Genomic DNA, 25,571 nt, shown 5'->3' with positions numbered 1-25,571 from the left:
TATATATATATATATATATATATATATATTTTAATACGTCATTCATTCTTTCCACCACACCAGCGCTTTTCAATATATTATCTACACACGCAAACACATTTACGTAACATCCAGAAATCTAATCTGCTGTCCACAGCACACTTAGAGGTTCCAGTTTACATACGAAGGAACACATTATGAAGCGGAGTGGAAAAGCCACACTGGCCAGCCTGCACGAAGGGGAACAAGGGGAGTTGCAAGCAGGAAAGCTGCAATTTCTCCCCCCACGAAACTCAGATGCAGCCTCTTTCCTCCTGCTACAAGGGATGAGGCTACTACAGGCAGTAAAGAGAGGGGAGCAGCAGTGCCACCAGATCCATTGCCTGTGCCTGAGACTCTCTCATGTCCAGACACAGCAGCCACAACCTCTCCCACCTAACTGCAACCAGCACAGCAGCACACTCCACCGCTGTGTCACTGCCTATGCTGACCTTCCAGCGCCATAGGAAGAGCTGGCACTGGATCTGGATCTCAGTGCCCTGGCAAGGGAAGGAGGGGGAATCAGCTGAGTTTGTGCTCAGCACCCCTCAGGTTTTGTCCTTTCAAGCCACGAGGTCTTTCCCAGAAGGCACTTCAGAAGGTGTCTCTGTACAGGTGAAGGCAAGCAGCTCAGCTGAGTCCATTCTTTCTCTTGCTGTGCCTCTGACTGCTGAAGAGGGGGAGAGTTCAGCAGCATCCACAGATACACCCACACACCAGAGGGAAAGGCCTAGTACTAGCATGGTCTGGGATCATTGAGCTGGCAGATGATCCCGTGTTTGCTATCTGCTTGTACTGCCGAGCCAAAATCAGCCAGGGCAAGGGAACAAAGCGCATGACCACCTCAGGGATGCTGAATCATCTCCGCAGGTACCACCCCTTTGCCACAGGAACAGCCCCCACTTGCTCCATAGCCCCCGTCCCCCCACAGCAGAGGCAGGGCACCCTGGAACACTGGGGGCAAAAGGGACCAGTTGCAAATGCGAGCAAGGTCACCCAGACCATTGGGGAGATGCTTGTTCTGGATGGCTAGCGCTTCACCTTTGTTGAGAGGCCAGGGTTCAGGCAGCTCCTGGCACTGCTGGCTCCATCCTACCAGGTGCCCGCATGCACCACCTTCAGCAGGATGGTGGTGCCTTCCCTATACGAAGCATGCAGAGAGCACTTGAGGGAGGAGCTGCACAAGGCAGGTCTGCAGGTGACCGTACACTTCATCTCGGACATCTGGAGCAGGCGGGGTGGAGGTCATGTGTACCTCTCCCTCACAGGGCACTGGTGTGGCCAGTCAGGCCGTCAGTGGGCTGTCCTTCACGCCAAGGTGATGGGTGAGTCCCACACAGCAGCAGAGATAAGGGGGGGCCACGAACTGCATGGTGCAGGGGTGGCTGGGTGTTGGGCAGACTGAGCTCACCCGCGGCTTCATGGTCACCGACAATGGGGCCAATATGGTCAAGGCAATCCGTGATGCCAACTTTGCTGGTATTCGCTATGTGGCACACAATTTACATCTGATTGTGAGAGATGCCTTGGAGGGGGACAGGGCTGCCGGTGATGGCGCCAGCAACACCAGGAGGCTCGCTTCCAGATGCAGGAAGGTGGCAGGCTACTTCCACCGAAGCATCAAGGGGGGCAAGATGCTGCAAGACAAACAAGCTAAATGTCCCACAGCACAGAATCATCCAGGATGTGGAAACTCAGTGGGACTCCACATACATGAAGCTCGAGAGGCTGGTGGGGCAACAGAAAGCCATCCACAAGCTGGCGTTGCTCGGGGAGATTGGGATCAGCGGCCCCCTGACCAAAGCTGAGTGGGATGCCATCTCCCAGATCTTGCTGGTCCTCAAGCCCTTTCTTGTGGCCACTGAGATCCTCAGTGCTGCTGATGCCTTCCTCAGCCAGGTGGTCCCCATAGTGAAGGAGCTCTGCAGCCAAATGGAGAGCTTCCTGGGGGCCAGTGTTCCTGGCTGGGGCAGGCCGCTTTCACCAGATATCCAGGCACTGGTGAGGCGGCTGAAGGAGGGCCTTAGGAAAAGGCTTGAACCCTTGGGGTCCAACACAGTGTATATGCTGGCTGCCATCTGTGACTCAAGGATGAAGGACACCATATGTGGCAGTGAGACACTGAGTCACTGGAGGAAGGTATTTTTAAGAAAGTGACGGAGGCGGAATGACCTCGAGTCGAAGCAGACCTGCTTTGGCTCGAAGCAGACAGCAAATCAAAGCGGGACCCGGTTTAATATTCGACATGGCTGTCGAATTGAATATTACCTGCTCTGCACAGCCCTAGTGGTTAATCATCAAAGTCTGATCTTTGAGAGCACTGACAATCCCAAGATAATCATGTCTCCTTGTACTGAATTCTAATAGATGGCCATTGGTTAGAAATTCTCAGTCACCCTAAGCTAAGCCCACTTCCTTGGCTTCTTCATGTCTTAATATCTGGGAGAAAATGCAGGTAATTATAGACAATCTACCTTGTTTATAGATTGTCTGTATGTAAAGGATAATCCTGCTTCACCTTGGAAATATGTTGAGAATCCCATTGTAAGAGAAGTGTGGACCTTCTCAAAAAGATGACTAGGAAAGCATATCTGTACTAACCTGTCATTTTCCTTTCCTTGAGTAATAATGTATTCATAGAGACGAATGGATCATCCAAAATAGAGATGCAAGTTGATAACCAACAATTTAGTTTTGTTGTCATTAAGTGGACTTGACCATGCTGTACAGCAGAAAAAAAATCCCCCATTCTACCCCTTCCCAATATTTAACAGAATGTATAATATAAGAAAATTAATTTAAATTATTCTGACTGTAGCAATTCCTTCAACTGACAGGAAACTGCCAGCAGACTGAAGTACCATTTGTAATGAATCTGTAGACCTTATTACTCATCCTATTAGAAGGCTTTAAATATGTAGTTTTGTTAGGCAAAAGTGTAAGCACTAAGAATTTTAAACTACCTAAATCTGCTGCACTGTCACTGGAGTCATGAAGGAAATGTTGAAAATGGTAATTAAAAATATTTTAGTAATAAAATTTGACTAACGTGATCATACTAAACATTGCTGCTCTCCTTCAGTATTTAGTATTGCTTCTGATTCCCCTGTAATTATGTACTTAGCTCATTATTCTGCAATCTAATCCATGTTTGTAGAGCCCCCACATTGGACTGTAAGCTAAGAAGCCACCTGCACAGATCTGATGTGTGTATCAAATATCAATATTTCACTTTCATTTTTACAGAAGATGGCCTTTCTCCTACATATAATCATGCATATACAATGAAACTAAAGCACAGCAATTTATCCGGAGGTACAGAGGTGTAACCATCTCATGAGTTAGCATTATGTCAAGCTTTTGTGCGTGATTTGGCATTGTTCTCAGATCTCTAGTTAAGATCTTTAGTGGATTAATCTCGACTTTAACAGGTTTTTTTTTTTATCTTTAACAGGAAGACAGTGATCCAGCTGTTCATGAAAGCCTTAGCATAGAAAATACATTATGGGCAAGCACTGTTGTTGCTTCAGGTGAGAAATATGTGCTCCAATGTCATAGCGTGATATGTGCAAAAATTTCTTAGGGGAAGTATATTTTATCGGTAAATTTTTAATGGTTATCAGAACTCTTAAAAATATGTGTCCAGTCTTCATGCCCTTCCCCTTCTTACTCTCTAATGTCCTATCCCAAGTGTTTTCTCTTGCTAGTAATTCTTTGTTTCTTGTCTATCTTTTCTTATCATTCTTTACAGTTTGCCCCACACAGGGCTTGCTCTTTCACTTGTCTTCTAATTAAAATATCATGCATTCTGTGCGAGAAACACATTTTATCTATTTTCACTGAATTTCACAGTTCTTACTTGCACATATTGTAATGGGCATTGTTTTGTAAGTTAATTTTCAAAGAAATATAAAGCTTTCTTTGCATATACTTCATTCAATAACATAATGCCTCAGCAGCATGAATTGTAGTCATATCAGGGAAAGTGTGGGTCCCCTACTGAAAGTGAAAGGCAACGTAGTGACAGATGATGCATAGAAGGCTGAAGTACTCAATGCACTTTTTACCTCAGTCTTCACAGGCAAGAACACTTCCCAAATTACTGCACCTAGCTGCACAGTTTGAGGGGAGAGGTGAGCAGCCAAAAGTAGCAAAACAAGATAGAGACAATATAGAAAAGCTAGACATGTACAAATCCATGGGACCAAATGTGATGGAACTGAGGCTGATGAGGCAAATGTGATTGCAGAGCTGCTGGCCATTATCTCCAAAAAATCATAGTAGGTGGAAGAAGTCCTGGATGATTGGAAAAGGACATATGTAGTGTCCATCTTTAAGAAAGGAGGAGTATCCAGGGAACTATAGACCAGTCAGCCTCACCTCAGTCCCTGAAAAATTATGGAACATTTCTAAGTACTTGGAGGAGAAGAAGGTGATTAAGAACAGGCAGCATAGATTCACCAGGCAAGTCATGCCTGACCAAACTATGATTGCCTTCTATGATGAGATGGTTGGTTCTGTGGATGCGGGGAGAGAAGTAGGGGTGATATGTGTTGACTTTAGCAAGGCTTTTAGTGAGGTCTCTCACAACGTTCTTTACAAACAAGAAAGTATGGGTTGGAGGAACGGACTGCAAGGGGATAGAAAACTGGCATGATCATTGGGCACAAAAGGTATTAATCAATGGCTTGATGTCTAGTTCGCAGCTGGTATCAAGTGGAGTGCACCAGGTGTTGGTCCTGGGGCTGGTTTTGTTCAGTATCTTTATCAGTGACCTGGAAGATGAGATGGAGCGCACCCTCAGCAAGTTTGCAGATAACACCAAGCTGTAGGAAGTACTAGATATGCTGGAGGGTAGGACTAGGATTCAGACGGACCACAACAAATTGGAGGATTGGACCAAAATAAATCTCATCAGGTTCAGTAAGGACAAATGCAAAGTCCAGCACTTAGGATGGAACAATCCCATGCTCTGGTACAGGTTGGGGACTGACTGACTAAGCAGCAGCTCTGCAGAAAAGGACCTGGGGATTACAGTGGAGAATGAGCTGAATATGAGCCAGCAGTGTGCCCTTGTTGCCAAGAAGGCTAATGGCATACTGGGCTGCATCGGTAGGAGTGTTGCCAACTGATTGGGACAAGTGATTATTTCCCTTGATTCAGCACTGGTGAGGCCACATCTAGAGTACTGTGTCCAGTTTGGGTCCCCACTACAGAAAGGATGTGGACAAATTAGAGATAGTCCAGTGGAGGGCAATGAAAAAGTTTAGGGGGCTAGGGCACATGCCTTCTGAGGAGAGGCTGAGGGAATTGGGTTTATTCTGGAGAAGAGAAAACTGAGGGGGAATTTGATAGCAGCCTTCAGCTACCTGAAGCTAGACCAGGGGTGGGCAAAATATGGCCCACAGGCTGGATCCAGCCCACAGGGCCCCTCAAAAATTTAGAAAGTTAATTTTTATCTGCCTTTGGTTCCTGTCAAAAATGACAGGAACCAGGGGCAGAAGGACCCAGGAGGGAGAGGAAGCAGACCCTCACCCACCCTGTGCCTGGCACCCTGTGCTGCAGCCGCTCGCAGCCCGCATAGGGCTCCCTGTGGCTGCTCCAGACAGCCCTGCGCAGTGTGCGAGTCCCTGCATCAGGGAGTGCCGGCCACGGGGTGGGTGAGGAGCCGCTTTTCCCTGCACTCAGAACCAGTTTCTTCCCTGCTGGTGAGCAGGGGTCTGGGGCTGTGCACTGCCCCCCTCCTGTACCACGGGGCTGGGGGGCCCTGGGAGTGAGCAGGTGCAGGAGCCAGCGGGAGCCCACACCCGTGTCCCGGGGCCAGTTCCAGTAGACCCCAGAGCAGGGTGGCAGAAGCATGGGGTCCCAGCTGACAGGGGCTCTATGGAGCTGGGCCAGCTCCCCCCTCTCCCAGCCCAGCTCCACAGACCCCTGCCAGCCTGTGCCCCGCTTTGGGCCCCACTGGTGCTGGCCCTGGGACATTGGTCCCAAGATGGTGACCAGGGGGCAGGGCACCTGTCAAGGGGTGGGGCTACCCATGCAGTCCTCGGCAGCCTGCCAAAACTGGGTAAGGGCCCTCCAGCCTAAATAATTGCCCACCCCTGAGCTAGACTGTTCTCAGTGGTGGCAGATGACAGAACAAAGAGCAATGGTCTGAAGTTGCAGCAAGGGAAGTTAGGTTAGATATTAGGAAAAACTTTCTCAATTAGAGGGTAGTGAAGCGCTGTAACAGGTTACCCAGAGAGGTTGTGGAATCTCCATCTTTGGAGGTTTTTAAGGCTTGGCTAGATAAACCTTGAGTGGGCTAATCTAGTTAGGGATGGTCCTGCTTTGAGCAGAGGCTTAGACTAGATGAACTCCTGAGGTCCCTTCAACCCTAATTTTCTATGATTCTAATATTTAAAGGAAAGCTGAATATATTAAATTCAATGAGCTTTTAAGTTGAGTAAAAGTAATTACAGATACTTCCTTATAGGCCCCTGAGTCCTTGTACATTTTGGTTTTAAAATCTTTTCATTAAAAAAAAAAGAAAAGTTTTTCTTCCCCCTTTGCTTTGTGTAAGACTGACTAAAGCAATTCAGGAAACCGATTGTTGTCTATGCACGACTAGTAAAGGTATGGTAAAAAATTGAACGCATGCGTTAGATTTCTATATATGTCTTGTTTTAGGAATGTAAAATTTTGAATTTTTTCTTTGGAGTTAAACTTATAAGAAACCCAGGTCTTTGAAAACATGGCAATTTACAGTGAAAATAGAAAAAAGAAAACTTATTTTTTTAGATTCCAGTCCCCTTTTCACTTCTTTTCAGGTGGTGTTTAAAATAAGAACAAAATTCTCTTGGATAATTATAGGAAGTGTGAGAGCTCTGTTTATTATTAGACCTGCCTGGCATTTCTCATTATAAGTCATTAATAACTTTGCCAGACTTCAGCCTATTGAGTTGAAATTTGCCATGTTGGGTGTCTGTCAGATCAAATGTTTTAGAAATGTCTGGCTATTTCCAAGAGTGAAGCTAGTGACCTTGTCTTTAAACAGCTATAGTACAATAATGTTTTTGAGCAAGGAAGCTCAGCAAGGACAAAAATCCTGTGAAAATCTACCTAAATATGACCAAGTCGCATGAGTTTGAAATGTCAGATTGTGTATGCTCTGTAAGCACTCCTTAGGTTTTAGCACAGGAGTGAGCAAAACGGCAGATGCTGCCAATGGCCGGACTCCATTTCTTAGGAGTCCTTGCCTGTGTCACTGCAGCTGGTTTCTGTGAAGACCCCAGTAGTGGCGGCACCATGACAGCACAGGGCCAGGATTTCCATGGAGACTGGCCCTAGCAGCTTTGGCAGGGTGCACAGCTGGATGGGTCTGCTCCAGGGCTGGGGCTGCGATCTTGCAGCGGTGACAGCATGGTCCGGAGCCAGGACAGCCCAGGGCATGGGGGCAGCAGATCACAGCACTGTCCTGGATCCAGACCACATGGTTACCACCACAAGATCCCAGCCCCAGAGCAGCTCCCTGACCAGCTGCACACCCTGCCAGCAGAGCAAGGCCAGTCTCCATGGAAACCCTGACCACGCTCTCAGGGCCCCACTGCTTCATGGAAACTAGCCAGAGCAATACAGCCAGGGGGTGCTGGGAAATGGAGTCCACTGTGGGTCCGATTCAGCCTGCAAGCCAGACTTTGCCCGCCCCTGTTTTAGCAGCTAAAGATTTTGTCTACACCTGAGTTCCTTTAGCCTACCACAGTTTATACTAACTAGATTGTGTCTCACCATACAGTTGACTGAAGCCAGACTTTCCTTTGTAATGGCTGTCGCAGCAGCTCAGAATTGACAACTTGAAATGAAAGCTGGGAGTCTTTCTTCTTTGCCAACTCAGGTATCCTTCTGCTGGTATATTCAGAAAGTGTGGAGTTTCCAATGCAGAAGGGGCAACAGCTGGGTTTAGGGAAGAAGGAAGTCCGTGTTTGTGACTAGGTGAGTGGAAGTGACTGGGTAAGGAGCCTGACAGCTAGTGAAGACAGTGAGGAGGACTAAGAGACAGGTGTCTGTCAAGGTAGTGAGATCAGTGCGAATTGCTGGAGAAGGTGAGACTAGGTATAACAAGACAATTGTGACCAAGACTAGAAATTGCGGAGAGCAGTCACAGATGAGAAAAGGAAGTGGAGTGTGAGAGGAGCAAGTAGCCTGGGAGAGGGAAATGGGCACTGGCTCAGCAGGGAGAGTAGGACTGAAGTGATAAGCCCAGGAGCATGGTACTGGTATAGAAACGTGTTGGGGCATGGTTGGAAGAGTAGAAATAAGAAAGTGGGGCAGAAAAGTCTAAGCCTATTACAATACACACTCCCTGAAAGACTAAAACAGAATTCTAAGATTCCCGAGTTGGCTCAGTCCCATTTGTTAATGACAGTGTGTGCTAAGGACAGTGAGAAAGTGTGTGCTTTTCTTCCTCTTCTGTTGCTGGTCTACATAGAATATATCAACCTACAATTGCAACTAGTTTATTCCATTAGCTGGATTGGTAGAGGGCTGTGCCATGGATCTAAAGATTTCCAACTCTGCTGGTGACTCATACGGATGTCAATATGATGTGACAATGATTTTTTTTTTATTTTGTTTTGCTTTTTTTTACAAACCTAGGAAATTACATACCCTCAAAACGTCTACCCTAAAATCATACTCAGGTTTCAAAGTCTAGGAGTTGAAAGCTAGGAAATTCCAGAATTAAGGTTGTTTACAGAGTATTGTATGTGGTTTGTTTTTTAGAGTATAAGGGTTGAGCAGCTGTGACTTAAAGGTATAGATCAAGTCTGTGGGAGCTGTACCTTAGTATAAAAAGGCTAATTACTCGGATCCTGATCATTGGAAATTGGGTACCCAGTATTCTTGGAAATGTTGTCTTTAAATTCTGTGCCCCAGCTTCCCATTTGTAGAATGGGCATAGTACTTTGCTGTTGCTTCTCAGAGATGTGGCAAAGATGGTTTAATTATGTCTATGAAGCACTCATGTACTCTTAAAGAGAAAAAGCCTGAGAAGAGATACTTCCATCTTCAGAGCAGGATTTAAATTATTGTGGAATGGCACATTGAGCAAAATATTAATTGCTATTAATTAAGTGAGCAGTCCATTTGTGGAAAAACTTCATAATCAATTTCCCAGGTACACACACACCCAAGATTGTAGTTTGGGAAGGTACAGAAGGCAAAGGAAGGAGAATGACAGCACCTATATTTCTCTGTGAGCTTCCTGTGGTTCATCATACAGGAATCATACAATTGTGTACCCAAAAATGTACCAGAGACTCTTACAAATACATAGGAGCAGGAGGGAAAGAATGGATAAAATATGGGAGAATGAACATGCAGGTGGTCAGGGAGGGGCGTTCCTAAAGTCAGGAAAAGGGTTGTCAGAGCCTGTTTATATTCCATATATACTTTCTGAGCCGTTGGAGTCATGTCAGCATTTCTCCTCTTCTTACATGCCCAGTTCCTTTTGATGAAATTATTCTTTTTTATCCAAACCCACATAGTGCATGCTCATGTATTTTAAGATCTATTTTTGAAGGGGGAAAAAAGGTAGTAGTCCACTATTTAAATAAAAGCAGAATTTTCAGGTATTCCCTTGACACCCTATACTGAGTTGGTACAATACACCATTAAGTGGTGCCTGGTCTACGCAAGATACCTGACATTGCTGTTGGTCAAGGTCATAGGGAGGGTCATGGTCAGGCCAGAAAAGAGTGTTTGGGGAATTGTGTGGGGAATACCTCAGAAACCTTCAGCTCTGGTTGCTGCTGTCCTGACAATTTTAGAGAAGAAAGACCACAGATCAATAGTGCTGAGGATCAGTAACAGTAAATGCAAGTCTGCAGGGGATTCAATGCAGAGTAGATAAGGTGCAATGAATCCAAATAGTCCATGCTCATGAAAATATATAACATTTATAATTTGTGTGTGTGTGTAATAAGCCCACATAACTACAACAGTAGAATTCCAAAGAAAGGTACATCATATATTTTAATTTACTTAAAAACACAACTTTTTTTCAAAATCTGAGAACCAAAATGTTAATTCTCAACAAATTGCCAACAAAAATTATACAAAAACCAACATAAATGTAAACACCTGTTTGACCTACAAGTTAGTCAAGTAATGCTTAACATAAATTAAATAAGTCAGAAAAAGTGATGTTTAACCAAGTTAGTAACTTTTTTGTGTTTGATAGTGCTTGATTTTAGGTCAGCTTCATTGTTTTCTTTGTGTATTTTGGAACAACTATGGAGGTACAGCTGGATTTTCATCAGTATTCATTTTATCCTGTCTCTAATAAATGTCAAATGTCTTAGCCTCCAATTGGTCAAAAAGATCTAGACCTATGTATCATACCACATTTCAATTGCATTTTATCTGTCTAAGTATTTGAAGAGCTCCTTTAACACCCAGCTAGCTGTCTGTCAACTATTTATTTATCCTCAACAAAAGGGGCATAGTGAGAGTAGATGACTTGTCAGGATGACACAGGAAGTCAAATCCAGGATGCTAAGCACAAGGCCATCCTTCCTCTGGCCCTAAAAATAAAGGTGATGGCAAAAGAGACAAGGTATTCTAATGTTTTTTCCATTAAGTGGGGTTGCCATTAAGGGTCATTGTTACATAGCACAGTGCAGTGCCATGCAAAGATAATTGATAATTCACAGGTGCAAGAAGCTATATAGCTATATCAGTCTAGCAGCCCCTCTACACACACACAGCTAATGGCTCAATAGGATCTAATGTGCAGTCCACACAACTGTGCACGGCAGATAGTGTGATTGTTGGATCATGAATCGGATTCCATCACGCCTTGTTACTGATGCAGGGAAAGTCTGATCCTGGGCTCCCCCTGCACTAGCAACAAGCAAGCTCCCACAGCTGGCAGCCCCTTCAATTGACAAGGCTCCCAGCTATGGAAGTGTACCACACATTCCCATGGCTGGGAGTGCCATTGACTAACCTGGGCTCCCAGTTGCAGTGGCTCAGCTTATGCAGTGTCTCAGCCATGGGAGTGCGTGAAGCAGTTGTGGTCTCATGTCAGTTGTGATCTCTCTGCCACAGGGATGCATGAAACACCCCCACAGCTGGGACATCACATCCGTTGCGCTTTCACAACCGTGGGTGTGCATGAAACATGCCTATCAGTGGGACAGTGTGTCAGCTGTGGTCTCCCAGCTGTGTGGTTGTGTGGGGCCCCCTCACAGCTAGGACCCCTGTCAGCTGATGGGGCTCCCAGCCACAGGGTCATAATAAGCTCCTGTGGCTGATGGTCAACATCAGCCTGGAGCTTCTAGGTTAGCCACGAAAATACTATCTGTTCCCCCCCCCGACTGGGAGCTCCTACCAGCTGATGGGGCTCCCAGCAACAGGGCCCCTGGCCATATGTTCAATTAATGGCATGATAGGAAGCAGCCACAAAGTTACCACACATTTTGTGAATTACCTTTATGGCTTCTTCCTCTATTTATCACACCATTAACTGAATGAATGTGTGGCTGGATGACCACTTAAGTAATGATTAACCAGTTAATCGCTCCTTAAGCATAATGTGTAGATGGGGCCTAGGAGGAGCACCACGCTGATTAGTCCTGCTGCTAAGAAGCATGTTATGTTAGCCTGGATGGAGTACTCCACTAACATGGCTATAGGACTTCCAGTATGCAGGCTAACTTTGGGTATCTCTGCACAGCATCAGTTTACACTGCCTACAAGGCAGTAACCCAGAATACGTGAAAAAGTATAGCAAAATGTATGCCGTAAGTCATTCTCCATGTCTGTGCTAATCATTGGCTAATGGCATCCAAAGCATGATTAAACAGATGCATACCTCTTATGTGTCTTATATCATATGTCAGATACATGGTAACTTAAGATAATTGCACGGGGGATTCTGAAAGGAAGTTTTTATCTTTTGCTTTGATTTTTTTTTTTTTTTTTTTTATTGGTTGATTTGTTTGTTTGGAGGGGTTGTATTGGTTATTTTTGACTCCATATCTCAGGTCAGCCTAAGCTTAACTGAATTTTCAGTGGGCTTGTTAAAGGTTTAAAAACTCTCTTTTATTGCTTAGAGTTGGAGAAAAGATAGTAATTGTACAAAAACAGGAATGAATGCACAGTTTGCATAAATGTAGGAGAAGGTCTATATATTTAAGACTTCCCCTGTTGAAGTTTTATAAAAACCAGGCGGGGCATTTTAAATCACTCAGTTTTTTAATACTATTATTTTCCTGTGTTATAGTTATATTAACTGAAATCTCATACAAATTGCCTTTTAAGAGAGAAAATAAAATCTTTTCTAAATAAAAAGGTAACAAAAGGTCTATGGCTTAATGAGTAAACAGAGAAGGACAGGTATAATGTGATCAGGGTAGCTCAAAACTAGTGAACCTATATCGTGCTGTATTTTGAAAGACCTACTAAGAGTTATTAAAAAGGAATTATACTAATGGAGTTTTGTGGTCAGAAAAGCTTTTATCGTACTTACAAAGTCACTGCAGATAAGTAAGGGCATAGTCTGTATAACTGTACAACTGGAAAAAAAACTGTGTATACTACAACTGCCTAGCAGTGTAGCTTTCATATCCATGTGTTTATTATGGCCCCAGCACTTTTTCATACTGGTATGTCTCCCAGGTGTCGGAAGTTAAGTAACAAAACATTGTGTCGTTTCTCCCCACCCCAGTTTTTCTCCCTTCAAGTGTAAACTAGAATAGTTACATTAGTGTAATGTCTTAGTGAAGATCTTATTACTGAGAAAAAGATAACTTAAAGAGATATGCTGTGCAATTCTGAATGCCTTGAGATTAGCGGTCATCCTTACCTCTTTGGACATTGTTCCATAAGCTAGTTCCAGATCCTTTGAAAGTTTTGTCTCCTTCACTTTCAAGCTTCCACCTGTTCGTCAGTAGATGCATAACTCCAATGGAACACAAATGTCATTAGAGCCCATTGTAGGAGCTGGTTTAGATGAGTACCATGGCTGAGCAGCTTGTATTAGATGACCTGTTGCGGTCCCTTGCACCCTACTTTTTTATGTTTCTTTGAGATAGTTTGGACATGGCAATGTCCATACCCTGAATTTAACTGTTTTCAATGGGGGAGCCAGTATAGGGTACAGAACCAGATTAAGGTACACTTCACAATTTGTATTACTTAGAAAGTGACTGCTGCATTTGTACCAGTTCAAGCCTTTTCCAGCATATGTGACTTCATTGTTAGATAGTCTTACAACTGTTGAAATTATGCAGGTATGGATGGATAGTCTGTCTTTTTGAAGAGGCATCACTTTGACGATGACTAAGGTGTCTATGATGATATTTCTTTTGTGGAATTGTAGTAGTTTGATTGATTTGTAATCTGAATTACTATCCTGTATGTATATGAAGTTTAGGATTGAAATATCCCGTTTTTTAATTCTGTAATTTTATTGGTAATATATTTTTAATTTGACAGAGGCATCTAGAGTCTGTGATAGCTGTTCTTTTATGTGTATATTTAAGCCTAAATAAGCAATAATAAATCATGTGTTGATCATGCACAGACTGCCTGGGAAAAGCACAGAATGAAAGACAAAATGTTCCACCCTATTCAGCACCCCAAAGCTCATCCCTTCAAGATCCTGTAGGAGATAGCAAATGATAATGGTGACCTGAAACTTTAGCAAAACTAATTTGAAAAAAATTGAGGAAACTAGTTGAAATTCCCTGAAGTCAAAATGAGGAAATTAAAATACTTAAACATATCATAAAGAACTGAAAAGATATGAATATCTCTAAACAATGAGGACCTGAAAAAAGAAAACACACTTTAAATGATAATGTTCAAGAAGCTATTAAACCAAAACAGGTCTCTCTCAGAAAATAGAAATCCAGCCCTAGTGAATCCAATTATAAGGAGCATAAACTATGGTAGTAAAATGTAAGATAGAAGCCAGGAGAACAGAGGGAATTGGAAGAGCAAGTAAACTGCCAGAAAGAAATAGGAGAGAAATCTTTAGGTAAATCAGGAATAGGAAGTTCGCAAGATAATCAGTGTGTTTACTGGGCTACCAGGAAGTAATGGCAGCAATTAAAAAGAATAAGAACATTGTAGATAAGTTAACTGTTCTCTTTGCATCACCAAAGAAAATTTTGTCAAAGTTACCTATTGGAGACTTACTTTTTCCAAGCAGTAATGGTGAAGTACTTTTAGATATAGGAGATGCTGGAACAAATGAGTAAACTAAAGTGTAACAAGTCATCAGGACTGGATATTATACATGCAAAAGTTCTGATGAAATTGAAGAATAAAGTGGTTAAACTGCTAAAAAGAACATGCATCTTTTCATTAAAATCAGATTATGTATTACTGGACTGGCATACAACAAATTTAGTGCTTATTTTTTCTTTAAACGTGCCAGAGATGATCCATAAAATTAGATGAGTAAACCTTACTTGAAAAATTGTAAAACTATTTAAAACATTAGAAAACGCTATAAATATGATGGTATTGGAACAAACCATTGTAACTTTTGTTAGGGAAAATGTCTCTGTAATTTATTAGATTTAGGTCAGCAGAATATTGATTCTAGAATAAGTAGTTTAATCCACCTCGACCTCTGCCCCAGTGTAGCTGCTTCTAAAGAATACTGAAATTACCTGCAAAGAAATCTCTCCCTTCCCAAAACTAGTTAGAAACTTGCTTCTTCAACATGCATGTTAGTGAAAATTTGAACTTCAAAGAGAGCAGAGGCGTACATAGACCATGGACAGCTGTCACATTTCTAGCTGGAGAAGTGACCATTGTTATTTTTGTCTAAGGCACTCATCAATAAATTACTCCTGCCACAAATCTGGGAAAGAATGCTGCCAGCCTGGTAGGCACAAACTATATTGTAAACATAAAGTAAAACTGTACATGCATTGGCATTAGCAGAGTCAACAGAAAGTAACTGCACATGCAGATTCAGTACATTTGCGTATCTCACACCTGCCTTTCTCTCCCAGTACTGAAGTGCACCCAACCCGCTCCCCTCCCCCTCCTGCTGGCCCTTGGAGGACTGTCTTTGAAAAGTTTTTCCTATGGCAGAGACACAATAGTTAGTCCCTGTGTACACATTTTTATACCCTAATGAGCCATTAACAACAAGAAAAGGATTTTATTGTTTTGTATAAACAAGTTATTGAAAAGTGGACGGTGCCTTACTCAGAGAGCATGGGGAGGGAAAGAGAAGAGATTGGAGGAGAGTCTGATAGCCAGTGAAGACATGGTAACAGAAAACACCTGGTATGCAAGAAACACATGTACCTAACCTTGCAGAGACCTGCCCCCCTCAACACTGTAAAGATTAACAACAGGGAAGAGAAGTGGTCTCAGGAGATTGAGGATGTCAGGGAAGCAACATTATGAGTCTTGGTGTAGTTTCTGGCCTGTGCTCCTAACTTCCGGCTCCTGATCATAATGACAAGTCCATGGCTGGCAAGAAGAACAGATAGTGAATGTGAAAACTCATTTCTCACATGCACCATGCTCATGGGACCTCAGTTCTCTTATCAACAGGACACACAGCATAGGGCAGTGTCCATCCTAAGCACCACACAGTTCCAAAGTGATACTGTTCCTTCTTCAGATGGAGAGAGGAAATGGAGCTGACAGGTCAGAGCTTTCACTGATTCTTCAGCAAGGATTGCAAAGCAGAAGATTATGGCAGGTCTGGGATGGGAGTGTAGTCAGACAACCCAGTCCCTACTAGGCAGGTGTCTCATTGATGATCACTTCAATCAATATCAGGTCTTTGGGAGTGAGGTTGTTGGACAGCTTGATCCTCAAGTTCAGAGGAATATATGGTCTCTGCAGGCCTATCATAAACTGGCAATGCTCTTTCAAACTCAAAGTTGTCCTGTGAGACCATATCCTGCAGAAGCAAGAGAGTATAAAGGAGAGTTTCCCAACGACTGGGCTGCAGCCTGGTACCAGGCCACGGCAGTTTGGCTGCCAGGTCATGGCATAAGTCCCCCCTGCTCGGATCCCCATCTGTCCGCCCGAGCAAGCAGCTTCTAGGGTCACAGCTGAGCTTCCAGGGTTAAAGCCAGGGAGCTGGGGAGCCCCAGGAGGGAGGCAGCCAGCTCTGTGCACCCTGTCCTTCTTCCAGTGGGCCAAGGTAAAAACAAAAGGTTGGGAACCACTGGTATAGAGGAAGTGGCTGCCCCTCACCCATGAACATAGTTCCTGCCTGCAGCATAGTGAGACTTTGGCTAGGGAAGTATTCTAGGGAAGGCAGCATTCCTAAAATAAAAGGGCATAAATTGGAGGGTATCCCTGCTGTTCCATGAGTAGGCAATTCCCTTACCCACCCAGCAACCCCAAACACTGTCTGGACACTTGAGTGGAGGGGCCCAAACATAGAAAAGTGCAAGTAAGTGGCTACCTCCATGAAGACCACCCCGGTCTCAAGAGCTGGAAGGGAACAACCCAATTCCCAGGCTGCGATAGAAACGGAAGAGACTTTGGACTTATTACTCTGCACTCTTGATGGTGTGAGGATGGCCAGGTGAAAAACACAGGGTGAAACTTTTGCTCAACAGTTATCCCCAGAGATATTAGTTCAAAAGACAAAAGCAAACAAAGTGTTCAGAACAGTAGATAATTAAATATAAATAAGTGATCATAGTGTTATTTGCTAAAGTTTTGCTATATGCTTTTGATGCTCTTCAATTTTTTTTAATTATACTATTACATATGGTCATGCTGTCATTAAGAGATCCAGTTCTAAAAGCTACGTGATAAAATTTCTAATTACTTTTCCTTAGCAGATCCATAACTTCAAGAACCTGTTGAGTCTCTGTAGGTCAGAAATAAATTGACATATGGTAGTAAACTTTAAAAGTTCAGTATTTATCTAGTTCGTGCACATACATATCTGATGTTTCATGATTTTTTTGTCATGTTGTTTCAAGTACTACATATTGCCTGTTGAGGTACAACCAAAAGTAAGGCCTGCTCTTCTCTTGAAAAACTTAAACTGTAAAAGGGTAGTAGACGTGAAGTAGGCGTGTTGGAAAGAGATATTTGATGGTTTTGATGGCTCTACTCCCATGAGTATTCAGGTTGCATGAGCTTGTTTAGTGACTAAAATAGTAGTAGTTAAAAATGTATTTATGCTCCTCAACACAGTTGCTGTACAGCTAGGATTTGGGGGAAATAGATTTAAAAACATAAAACTAGAGGAAGGGACTGGTTCATGAGTCTTCTCTGGAGAATAAGCTGATGGGAATTGAGGAGGAAGACTACCTCCAAACTGCAAGAATTAGAGCAGAGTATTTTTTGTGTTTAAGCTTCTGAAGTGCCTCGGGGTCCTACAGGATGAAAGTTTTGTGTACTACATGATTGTAACCAACTTTTTATGGGGAGCATTATTGTGTGTAAAATGGATTGTTTTGTGGATGGATAAAATCTTATTTTCACTTTATGCATTGTAGTATGTATCTCAGCATTAATTTCTTCCTTTCTAAATTATTAATGCTACCCTGTAAAAGAATATGTAAGAAATGTTTTCTCCATTGGAGGTCACAATCATGTAACTTTTGGGCCCTTTCATACTGAGCTATTTTCATTGTAATATTGACCTATGCTTCCCATAATTTAAAACTGGTAAGTTGCTTTGCTGGCTATTTTTCCTTTGCTTCCTGGACAGATTGTGCCTACCATAATTAATTGTTGTTGTTTCTTTTTCTTGACTTGATGACTTTAAATGTTTAGAATGTATTTAAGTTTGCAAGTGGCATTGCTCAGCCATCATATTCATCTAATATTAATGATGCATGCATCTCTCAAATTAAGTAAACATAATGAATTGGAAAAATGAAAAGGGGATATTGATCAAATTCTAGATTTTGCTGCAAGGAAGAGAGAGAGTATAACTACTATAAAAATACGATTGAGAAGTTTTTTAATTAAGTGGAAGCTTTTTTCCTTTTTTTTTTTAAATTCTAATGCTTTTAGCTGACAATTTTAGATGATGGAAACTGACTTGAAGACATACCTATGAAGCATGATGCTTAAAAATTGTCATAATATAATATATGGATAGGAGGCCAAGTCTAGGTAATCAGCAGAGCACTGAAATGTAATTAACCCTTCTTTTGATGAAGATCTAGACATGCAAAGAAGAGAGGAAATATTTTAAGCCACTAGGGTTTTCCTCAGTGAGACAGATAGCTAACATGTAGCTTAAAGAAAGTGGTCTGTGTTCAGGCCCAGGAAATCCTGGGTAGACCAAATAGTCGCATTCAGCGCCATAAGAGAACAGTGCATGAAATAACATCACAAATTTTGATGATGTCCAAAAGGCCTTTAAGAGCCTCACAGACATGCACTGTGGAACATTATTGAGTCTCTCGGAATTCCATATAAACCAACACCATCAAGACAGAGATGTGAGGTATTGTGTAAGGTTGAACGGACACTTGAGAATAATTCAGAACAGACAATGTTATGAAACAAAACTAAATTCTCGGTTTGCTATGGTTCAGTTGCCATGGAGTGTAGAATGAAGTGTATGGCACTATAAACACTAATGCACCTTGGGTAGGTGGCAGATATCTAGAATTTCCTTATTTTTCTGGTAAGCAATATCTTTAGAAGTCTACAAAGCTGCTAAAAACAGTCAGCCAAGTAAGGATCATAATCAATTGTATCGAAATGAACATCCTTGGGGCCAGATATTAAAGCAGCAATGTTACCCCCTGGTCATCCTCTAAAATGCAGAGGGAGCAAACAGCAGGATTGATATTGCCTGAAAGCATGTTTCAGTTTTCTCCAATCAAAAACCCAGTTACCTTTTTAATAAATCAGTTTTCTTGAGCACCACAAAGTATTAACTTCAAGCATGCATATAGATGGAATCATAGCAGTTTCAGTAATCTTAGCAAAATATGATCTTAGCAAGCAAGTAATTGTATATTACCAGTCCTAATAATATGCGGCTTGGGAGTTGGCCTCCAGAGCAGGCAAGGTTCCTTGAAGAGAAAGATCAGATGTCTTCAGCTCTCAGGCATTGTCAGGGTGGGGAAAAGGAGGAGGAATAGCTTTCTTTTGTTCAGGTAGTCCTCTAGTCACATAGCCAATTAGACAATTTTTCTTGTTTTTTTATCAACAACCTGGTTTGTCTCCCCTTTATTGCTGTTTCTTTTCCCTCTCTTTGGTACCAGGAGCCATCTGCTTCAGATATGGGTGGAATGCACCATAACAAACCCTTTTATTCATAGACGTGTGCAGAAAAATAAGCTGCCTTAGATCCTTTTCCCTGTAGGGAGCAGGTCATACAATAACATCACTCCATGAATGCACTCTTAGCCTACTTATGCCAAGTCATCTTTAGGCCTTGCAGGCCTAAGGGACCATTTCAGTCCTGTTGAGTATTAAGAGGCTGAACTATATCCACAGCAACACAAGGGAGACGATCCTGCCTCAGGCAGGGGGTTGGACTAGATGACCTCTGGAGGTCCCTTCTCTATGCTTTTGTATAATGATGAAGGGCAAAAGTATCAAGAAGGTAGAACGACTCATTTGCCCTAAGCACCATCATACAAGAGACATCAAAACTATGGAAGGCAGTCACAAAGTTTGGTAAACTCAGACACTGTACAAAAAACAATGATACTGAGAACTTTCAGCAAAAGGTAATCTCTTTGCTATATGGGTGAGAGGGCTGGAGATCTACCAAAACATTAAACTAGTCTCCAATATCAAGTGAGATTTTTCTGAGCATTGGATGGAAGGTTTTGTCACCAACAGAAAGATCCAGTAAATCACCAAATACTTGAATCTATCCTTTCATTCTTTCTATCTCTTTTATGTTGCTAGGATAATGATATCAATCCCTATTCACAGTCCTGACCAAGTTATTTTGATAGTTATCATCTTCAGTAGTTTGAGAGACAAAAGTAGTTCCTGCTGAGAAGTGTAATGAGTTTCCAGACGAGCATTATTAGCATTCTGCCTTTTTAAAATGTTTCGGTTTTCAAAAAAGTTAAGGCAGATTCAAATGAAACCTGGTAATGTAATCCATTTCATAAAACAGCCACAAAAATTGCAATCACCATGAAAAAGTTACAAAGGTTCATTGGTTGTACCCATGTTGGTCTAAGGACATAGACAAGGTTCTTTGGGTAAATGTGGTATCTTTTATTAGACCAACTAAATAGTTGGAAAAAAATGTTCTTTTCAAGCTTTTAGGCACAAACACCTTCTTCAGGCATAGGGAGACTGTTTAGTTGGTTGAATAAAGTATATCACATTTACCCAAAGAATTTTGTCAGACAAAGGTTTGTTATTGGACCAGACACAATGTAAAAACTGTATTAATGAAACTATTGTAACTTTTCCTTAAGTGATAACCAATACATACAACAATGCTGAAATCAGTTTTTGTCACCTTCCATTAGCCAGTTTTTACTTTATAAGGTACTTGAAACTCAAAAAAATGGATGATTTAAGCAATACAAGGCAGAAATTCTGCTGTGTAGCTCAGATTAGCTACACCTTGACTAGTTCATAAATGACAGCTGAACGAGTTGTGATTTTCAGTATAATGCTGCATATTTTCAGCAACATCTAATTAATTTATTTCCCACTAATGCTAAAACTTTAAATATTTTGCTTTTGTAGATTTTAAGCTCAAACATAGTTTTTTAACCATTAAATGTTAAAGTAGGTTGTTACATCCATTAGCATCAGTTTAAAGGGTATTGTTATTTTCAAGGATGTTAATGAAAGGTTATTACCACTCTCTGTGATATCAATCAAAAGGTATTACCAGCTCATTTTCTTTTGTGGATTACATAAAAATAATGAGGTAAAATTAGAAGCAGTGTGTCATAGTTCACAAATTATTGTTCAGATGTCTTATTTTGTTGTTGTTACAGGAACTAACATTAAATGCATGATGTTATTGTTTGCACTGTAGCTGTGTTAGTCTGAAGTCAGACAGAAAGACCTTGGAGACTAACTAGTTCAAAGAAGTATGAACTTTTGTAGGGTACAACTTGCTTAGTCAGATGCAGGCATCACTTGTTGCTTCCAAAAGCTTATGCCTCATTTACTCTAAGGCCCCTGGCAGACATGCAAGTGAAGGTTTGATGGGATCTGATGTGGGATTCTCACAGTCACTCTTCCTGCCATGCCACACATGCACAGCAGGAGGTGTGATTGTCCAGCATCAAATCCCATCATGCCTTACAGCTGTGCAGCTGGGAGCCATATCAGCTGGATGTTCCCAGCCACTGGAGCAAATAGTACATTCCTACGTCTGGGAGCCTGATTCAGCTGATAGGGGTATTAGTCTCAGGAGCAGATCACCTGACAGGGCTCCCAGCATGGGGGGTTCATCCATGGGTGGGAGCCTCAGCTTGGCCACATGATCAATTAACGGTGTGATAGGAACTAGTCATGTTATTACGCATTTTTTGTCTATAACTTTGTGGTTTATTCCTTGTTTTATCACACTATTAATTGCATTAATGCATGGCCAGGAGGGAATACAAGATGTGATGAACTGGTTAATCATATCTTATGTGTAATGTGTGCTGGGGGTCTAAGGTGCCACCCTGTCTTACCTTCTAAGTTTACTTTAAAAGGACTTGGGTTTATATAACATTTTTGCTTATAAAGTGGCTTTGATTGTAAGTTTGCAATTGTTAATTTTACTCTTTAGCAGTGTATTTGCTTTCATTTCAACCATTTTCATTTTTTCTAGGAACAGTAATTGGTGTTGTCATTTACACTGGGAAGGAGACACGAAGTGTAATGAACACATCGAATCCAAAAAACAAGGTAGGCTGGCATGGCTCGAATAACAGCTAATTAAACATGTCTTACTGTCTTCATACTTTCCCCTCGAATGCGATAGTTCAAGACTATCAAACTAACAGTTTGGTTACAAACTTTGTGTTATATAAAAATGTTCTGCAGTGCATCAAAGGATATGTGATAGCTTAATTTGTTTGTATAGTAAAGGAATCCTGTCTACAGGATGCCATTGTATGCATCATAAATTTGCCATCTTATTTCAGAAATACATGTTCAAATGACTAAGTGGAAATTATGGTATAATGGTTTGATGCAGTGATTCTCAACCAGAGTACCATAGCACCCTGGAATGCCATCAAATCCTTTTAAGGATGCCATGGTGTGCCAAGCAATATTTGTAGTTTTAGGTTTGCAAACACCTACACACAATTCACAAAATAAACCCAGAAACCTCAATAGGAATCCATAGTGTCAAGTATGTTGTTTCCGAGTTCTTTGCAACAGAAGAATTGCGCTATTATTTTTCTGCAATCAAAAAAACGTGAGTGATAGCTATGAGCTGACATTTTCCAAGGGGTGCCTTGAGTCTAAAAGGTTGAGAACCACTGATCTAATGCAATACAGTACAGATAATATGCCTCCTAAATCTTAGGCCCTGATCCTGCAAATTCTTTCCTTTGCATGGAACCCTATTTACTTCAAGTCAAATCACTAATTCAGTGAAATTCTGTGTGGGAAAGGCAGTTGTGTACCAGAATTTAAGACATAGACAGTAATATCAATTTATGATGGTATTGTATGACTTACAGTTAGGTAAATATTTATCTAATAAAATACTAATTCCATGAGACTGCAACCAGAGATGTAAAGTTAGGAGTTACATGTGTGACTTGGGTACCTTTTCAAACTAATACTTAAGGGAATATGCTTATTCCTCAAACACAAGTTTGTGGTAGATTTTGTAATATTAGCTCTGTCCATTCCTATCCTGTTTGTCTATGAGCTAATGTTGTTATAAAAAATTACCCTCTTGGTTTACACAAATATTTTATTTAAAATATTTTATATATCTTAATGTTTTAGGTTAGTATTAGGAAGACAGGGAAAGAAGACTTTTTCATCTTCTATACTTTTCATAATATAATTAATGCTCTCTCTTTGTTTGTCGTGTTCTCAGCCCTAATAAAGTAATACCTGAAAGCCACCCAGACTCCTCCAAAACATTAGAATTTTCTTAGTCTCAGAGAAGATACAGCAGATTGGGAGATGTCCCAGATGATTGGAAAAGGGCAAATATATAATGCCCATCTTTAAGACAGGGAAGAAGGAGGATCTGGGGAACTATGGATTGGTCAGCCTCACCTCAGTACCTGGAAAAATCATGGAGCAGATCCTCAAGAAATCCATTTCTAAGCACGTGGAGGAGAAGAAGGTGATTAGGAAAAGGCAGTATGGATTCACCAAGGGCAAGTCATGTCTAACCATCCTGATTGCCTTCTGTGATGAGATGACTGATAGGCCTGTGCGAAGCAGAAAGTATTTGCTTTGGATTCAGATTCATCTGATTCGGAGAGACAATGATTCAGTTCAGAGATTTGAATCACTGTCCTGATTCAATTCTGCTGAATCGGATCTGAAGATTTGGCTCTGCTTCAGAGATTCAGCCATAGACTAAACAGGCAACAGTCCTCACCACACTGGACACAGCTGCCTCCACCTGGTAAGTCTGTTGTGGTTGGCAGAGAAGGGGTGTGGGAGAGATTGGGGATGGGCCTGGGACAAGCTGCCCAACTCGGGTGGAGGGGAGGCATAGCAGCACTGGGAGCAGGGGCTGGGCCCTGCTGTTGCTTGCCTCCTTTTGCCTGGAGCAAGCTACACCTGCATTATGCCACCCTGCTGCAGCTGGGCAAGTGGCAGCAGGGCATACCCCCTGCTCCCAGCGCTGTCACACCCCCATCCTGTGCCCCATCCCCCCGCGCTGGCTGGGCAAGTGGCAGCAGGGTATAGCCCACTGCTACTCAGCCGAGGTTCGGGGGGGTGCAGGATGCAGGTGCTGCCACCACTCATCCAGCTGGGCTGGAGGGTGTGCGGGATGCGGGCGCTGCCACTGCTTGCCCAGCGGCGGGGGAGGGGGGCCATGGAATGCAGGCACTGCTGCCACTTGCCCAGCTGGGGTGGGGAAGACATGATGTAGGCATGGCTCATTCCAGGAGGAAGGGGGCAAGCGGCAGCACAGCATAGCCCCTGCTCGCAGCACTGCTGTACTTGCATCACACACCCCTCCCTGAGTCCCACGCAACCCCGCCCCAGCTGGGCAGCTTGTCCCAGCCCCAATCCCTCCCTCCCCCATGCCCCCTCCCTTCACCCACCACAGCAGACTTACCAGCTGGAGGAAACTTTGCCCAGTGTGGTGAGGACTTCTGCCTATTTAGTCTATGCCTAAATCTTTCAACTGGCACCAAATTGTTTCCAAATGGATTCAGAGGCTTCCAATTTGATTCAGACCTTTTAACTGGTCTCCCAAATTGATCAGAATTCAGAGATTCAGCCACTGAATCAGGCTGAGTTCCTTTGAATTGAACCAGCTACCGAAGCTTCGCACAGCCCTAATAATGACTGGCTCTGTGGATGGGGGGAGAGCAGTGTATTTGATATAGCTTAACTTCAGGAAGGCTTTTGATAGAATTTCCCACAACATTCTTGCAAGGAAGCTGAGGAAGTGCAGGTTGGATGAATGGATTGTAAGGTGGATAGAAACCTGACTGCGTCATTGGGTGCAAAGGATAGTAGTCAATGGCTCAATGTCTAGTTGGCAATCAGTATCATGTGGAGTGCCCCAGGGGTCAGTCCTAGGGCCAGCTTTGTCCAGTATCTTCATCAGTGACATGGAAGATGGCATACAGTACACCATCAGCAAGTTTGCAGATAACACCACGCTGGGGAGAGTAGTAGATACACCAGAAGGTAGGGCTAGGATTCAGAGAGATCTCAACAAATTGGAGGACCCAAAGAAATTTCACAAGGTTAAATAAAGACAAATGCAAAGTCCTGCACTTAGGATGGAAGACCCATGCATTGCTACAGGCTTGGGACCAGCTGGCTAAGCAGTACCTCTACAGAAAAGTACCTGTAGCGGACAGTAAGCTGAATAAGAGCCAACAGTGCTCCCTTGTTGCAAAGAAGCAGGGTGGATAAAATTCAATGATTTTTTTAAATAAAAAAATCAGATTTAAATTAAAAAAAACTGATTTTTTTAAATCATCAATAAAATATAAATTTCTCTCATTTAAAAAATAACAGTTACAATTAAATGTCATCACAAACATGCTAAACCTACACCTACAGTCTCATAAAAATGAATTCATGGCTTTGTCACATGCACACACATTGAGTTACCTACCAATCAAACATGGGCATTCATTTCAGTTTTTCATCTTATGAAAATGGCTCTAGTCTGTCTGTCCAGCCTAACTACCAGCTCTTGCTTCTTGGAAGTTCTGGGCTTTGAGTTTCTGTTTCTCAGCACACTAAAGTTACATGTGCAAAAACGCAGGCTGGATAGGGTTATTGCTGTTCTGTGCTTATGTGTTGGTGGAACTGGGCCAAGCGAGGCAGAGGAGTTAGTTAACCCCCTTCCACAACCGGGGGGCCCGATCCTGGCGAGGCCGGGCTGGAGTTCCAGGAGCCCGGGCAAAATTCCGGCCTCGTCCCGCTGACCTGCCAAGAAGCCGGGCAGGCCG

At 42.5% G+C, this 25,571-nt stretch overlaps 1 protein-coding gene across 2 annotated transcripts in view; it reads left to right on the top strand.

The window, feature by feature from the left end:
* ATP9B (ATPase phospholipid transporting 9B (putative)) overlaps nt 1–25,571 on the top strand; it is a 325,951-nt gene that overhangs the window by 163,754 nt on the left and 136,626 nt on the right. For both annotated transcript variants that reach the window (XM_019544740.1, XM_019544749.1), the window contains exons 10-11: nt 3,473–3,548; nt 21,779–21,855. In XM_019544740.1, the coding sequence (XP_019400285.1) occupies nt 3,473–3,548; nt 21,779–21,855 (153 nt within the window). The remainder of the gene's footprint in view (nt 1–3,472; nt 3,549–21,778; nt 21,856–25,571) is intronic.

Source organism: Crocodylus porosus, unplaced genomic scaffold (genome assembly GCF_001723895.1).
Source record: "Crocodylus porosus isolate Cpor-Errol unplaced genomic scaffold, CroPor_comp1, whole genome shotgun sequence".
Taxonomy (NCBI): Eukaryota; Metazoa; Chordata; order Crocodylia; family Crocodylidae; genus Crocodylus; species Crocodylus porosus.
The sequence above is the reverse complement of the archived record's forward strand: the minus strand, read 5'-3'. Positions and strand labels throughout refer to the sequence as shown.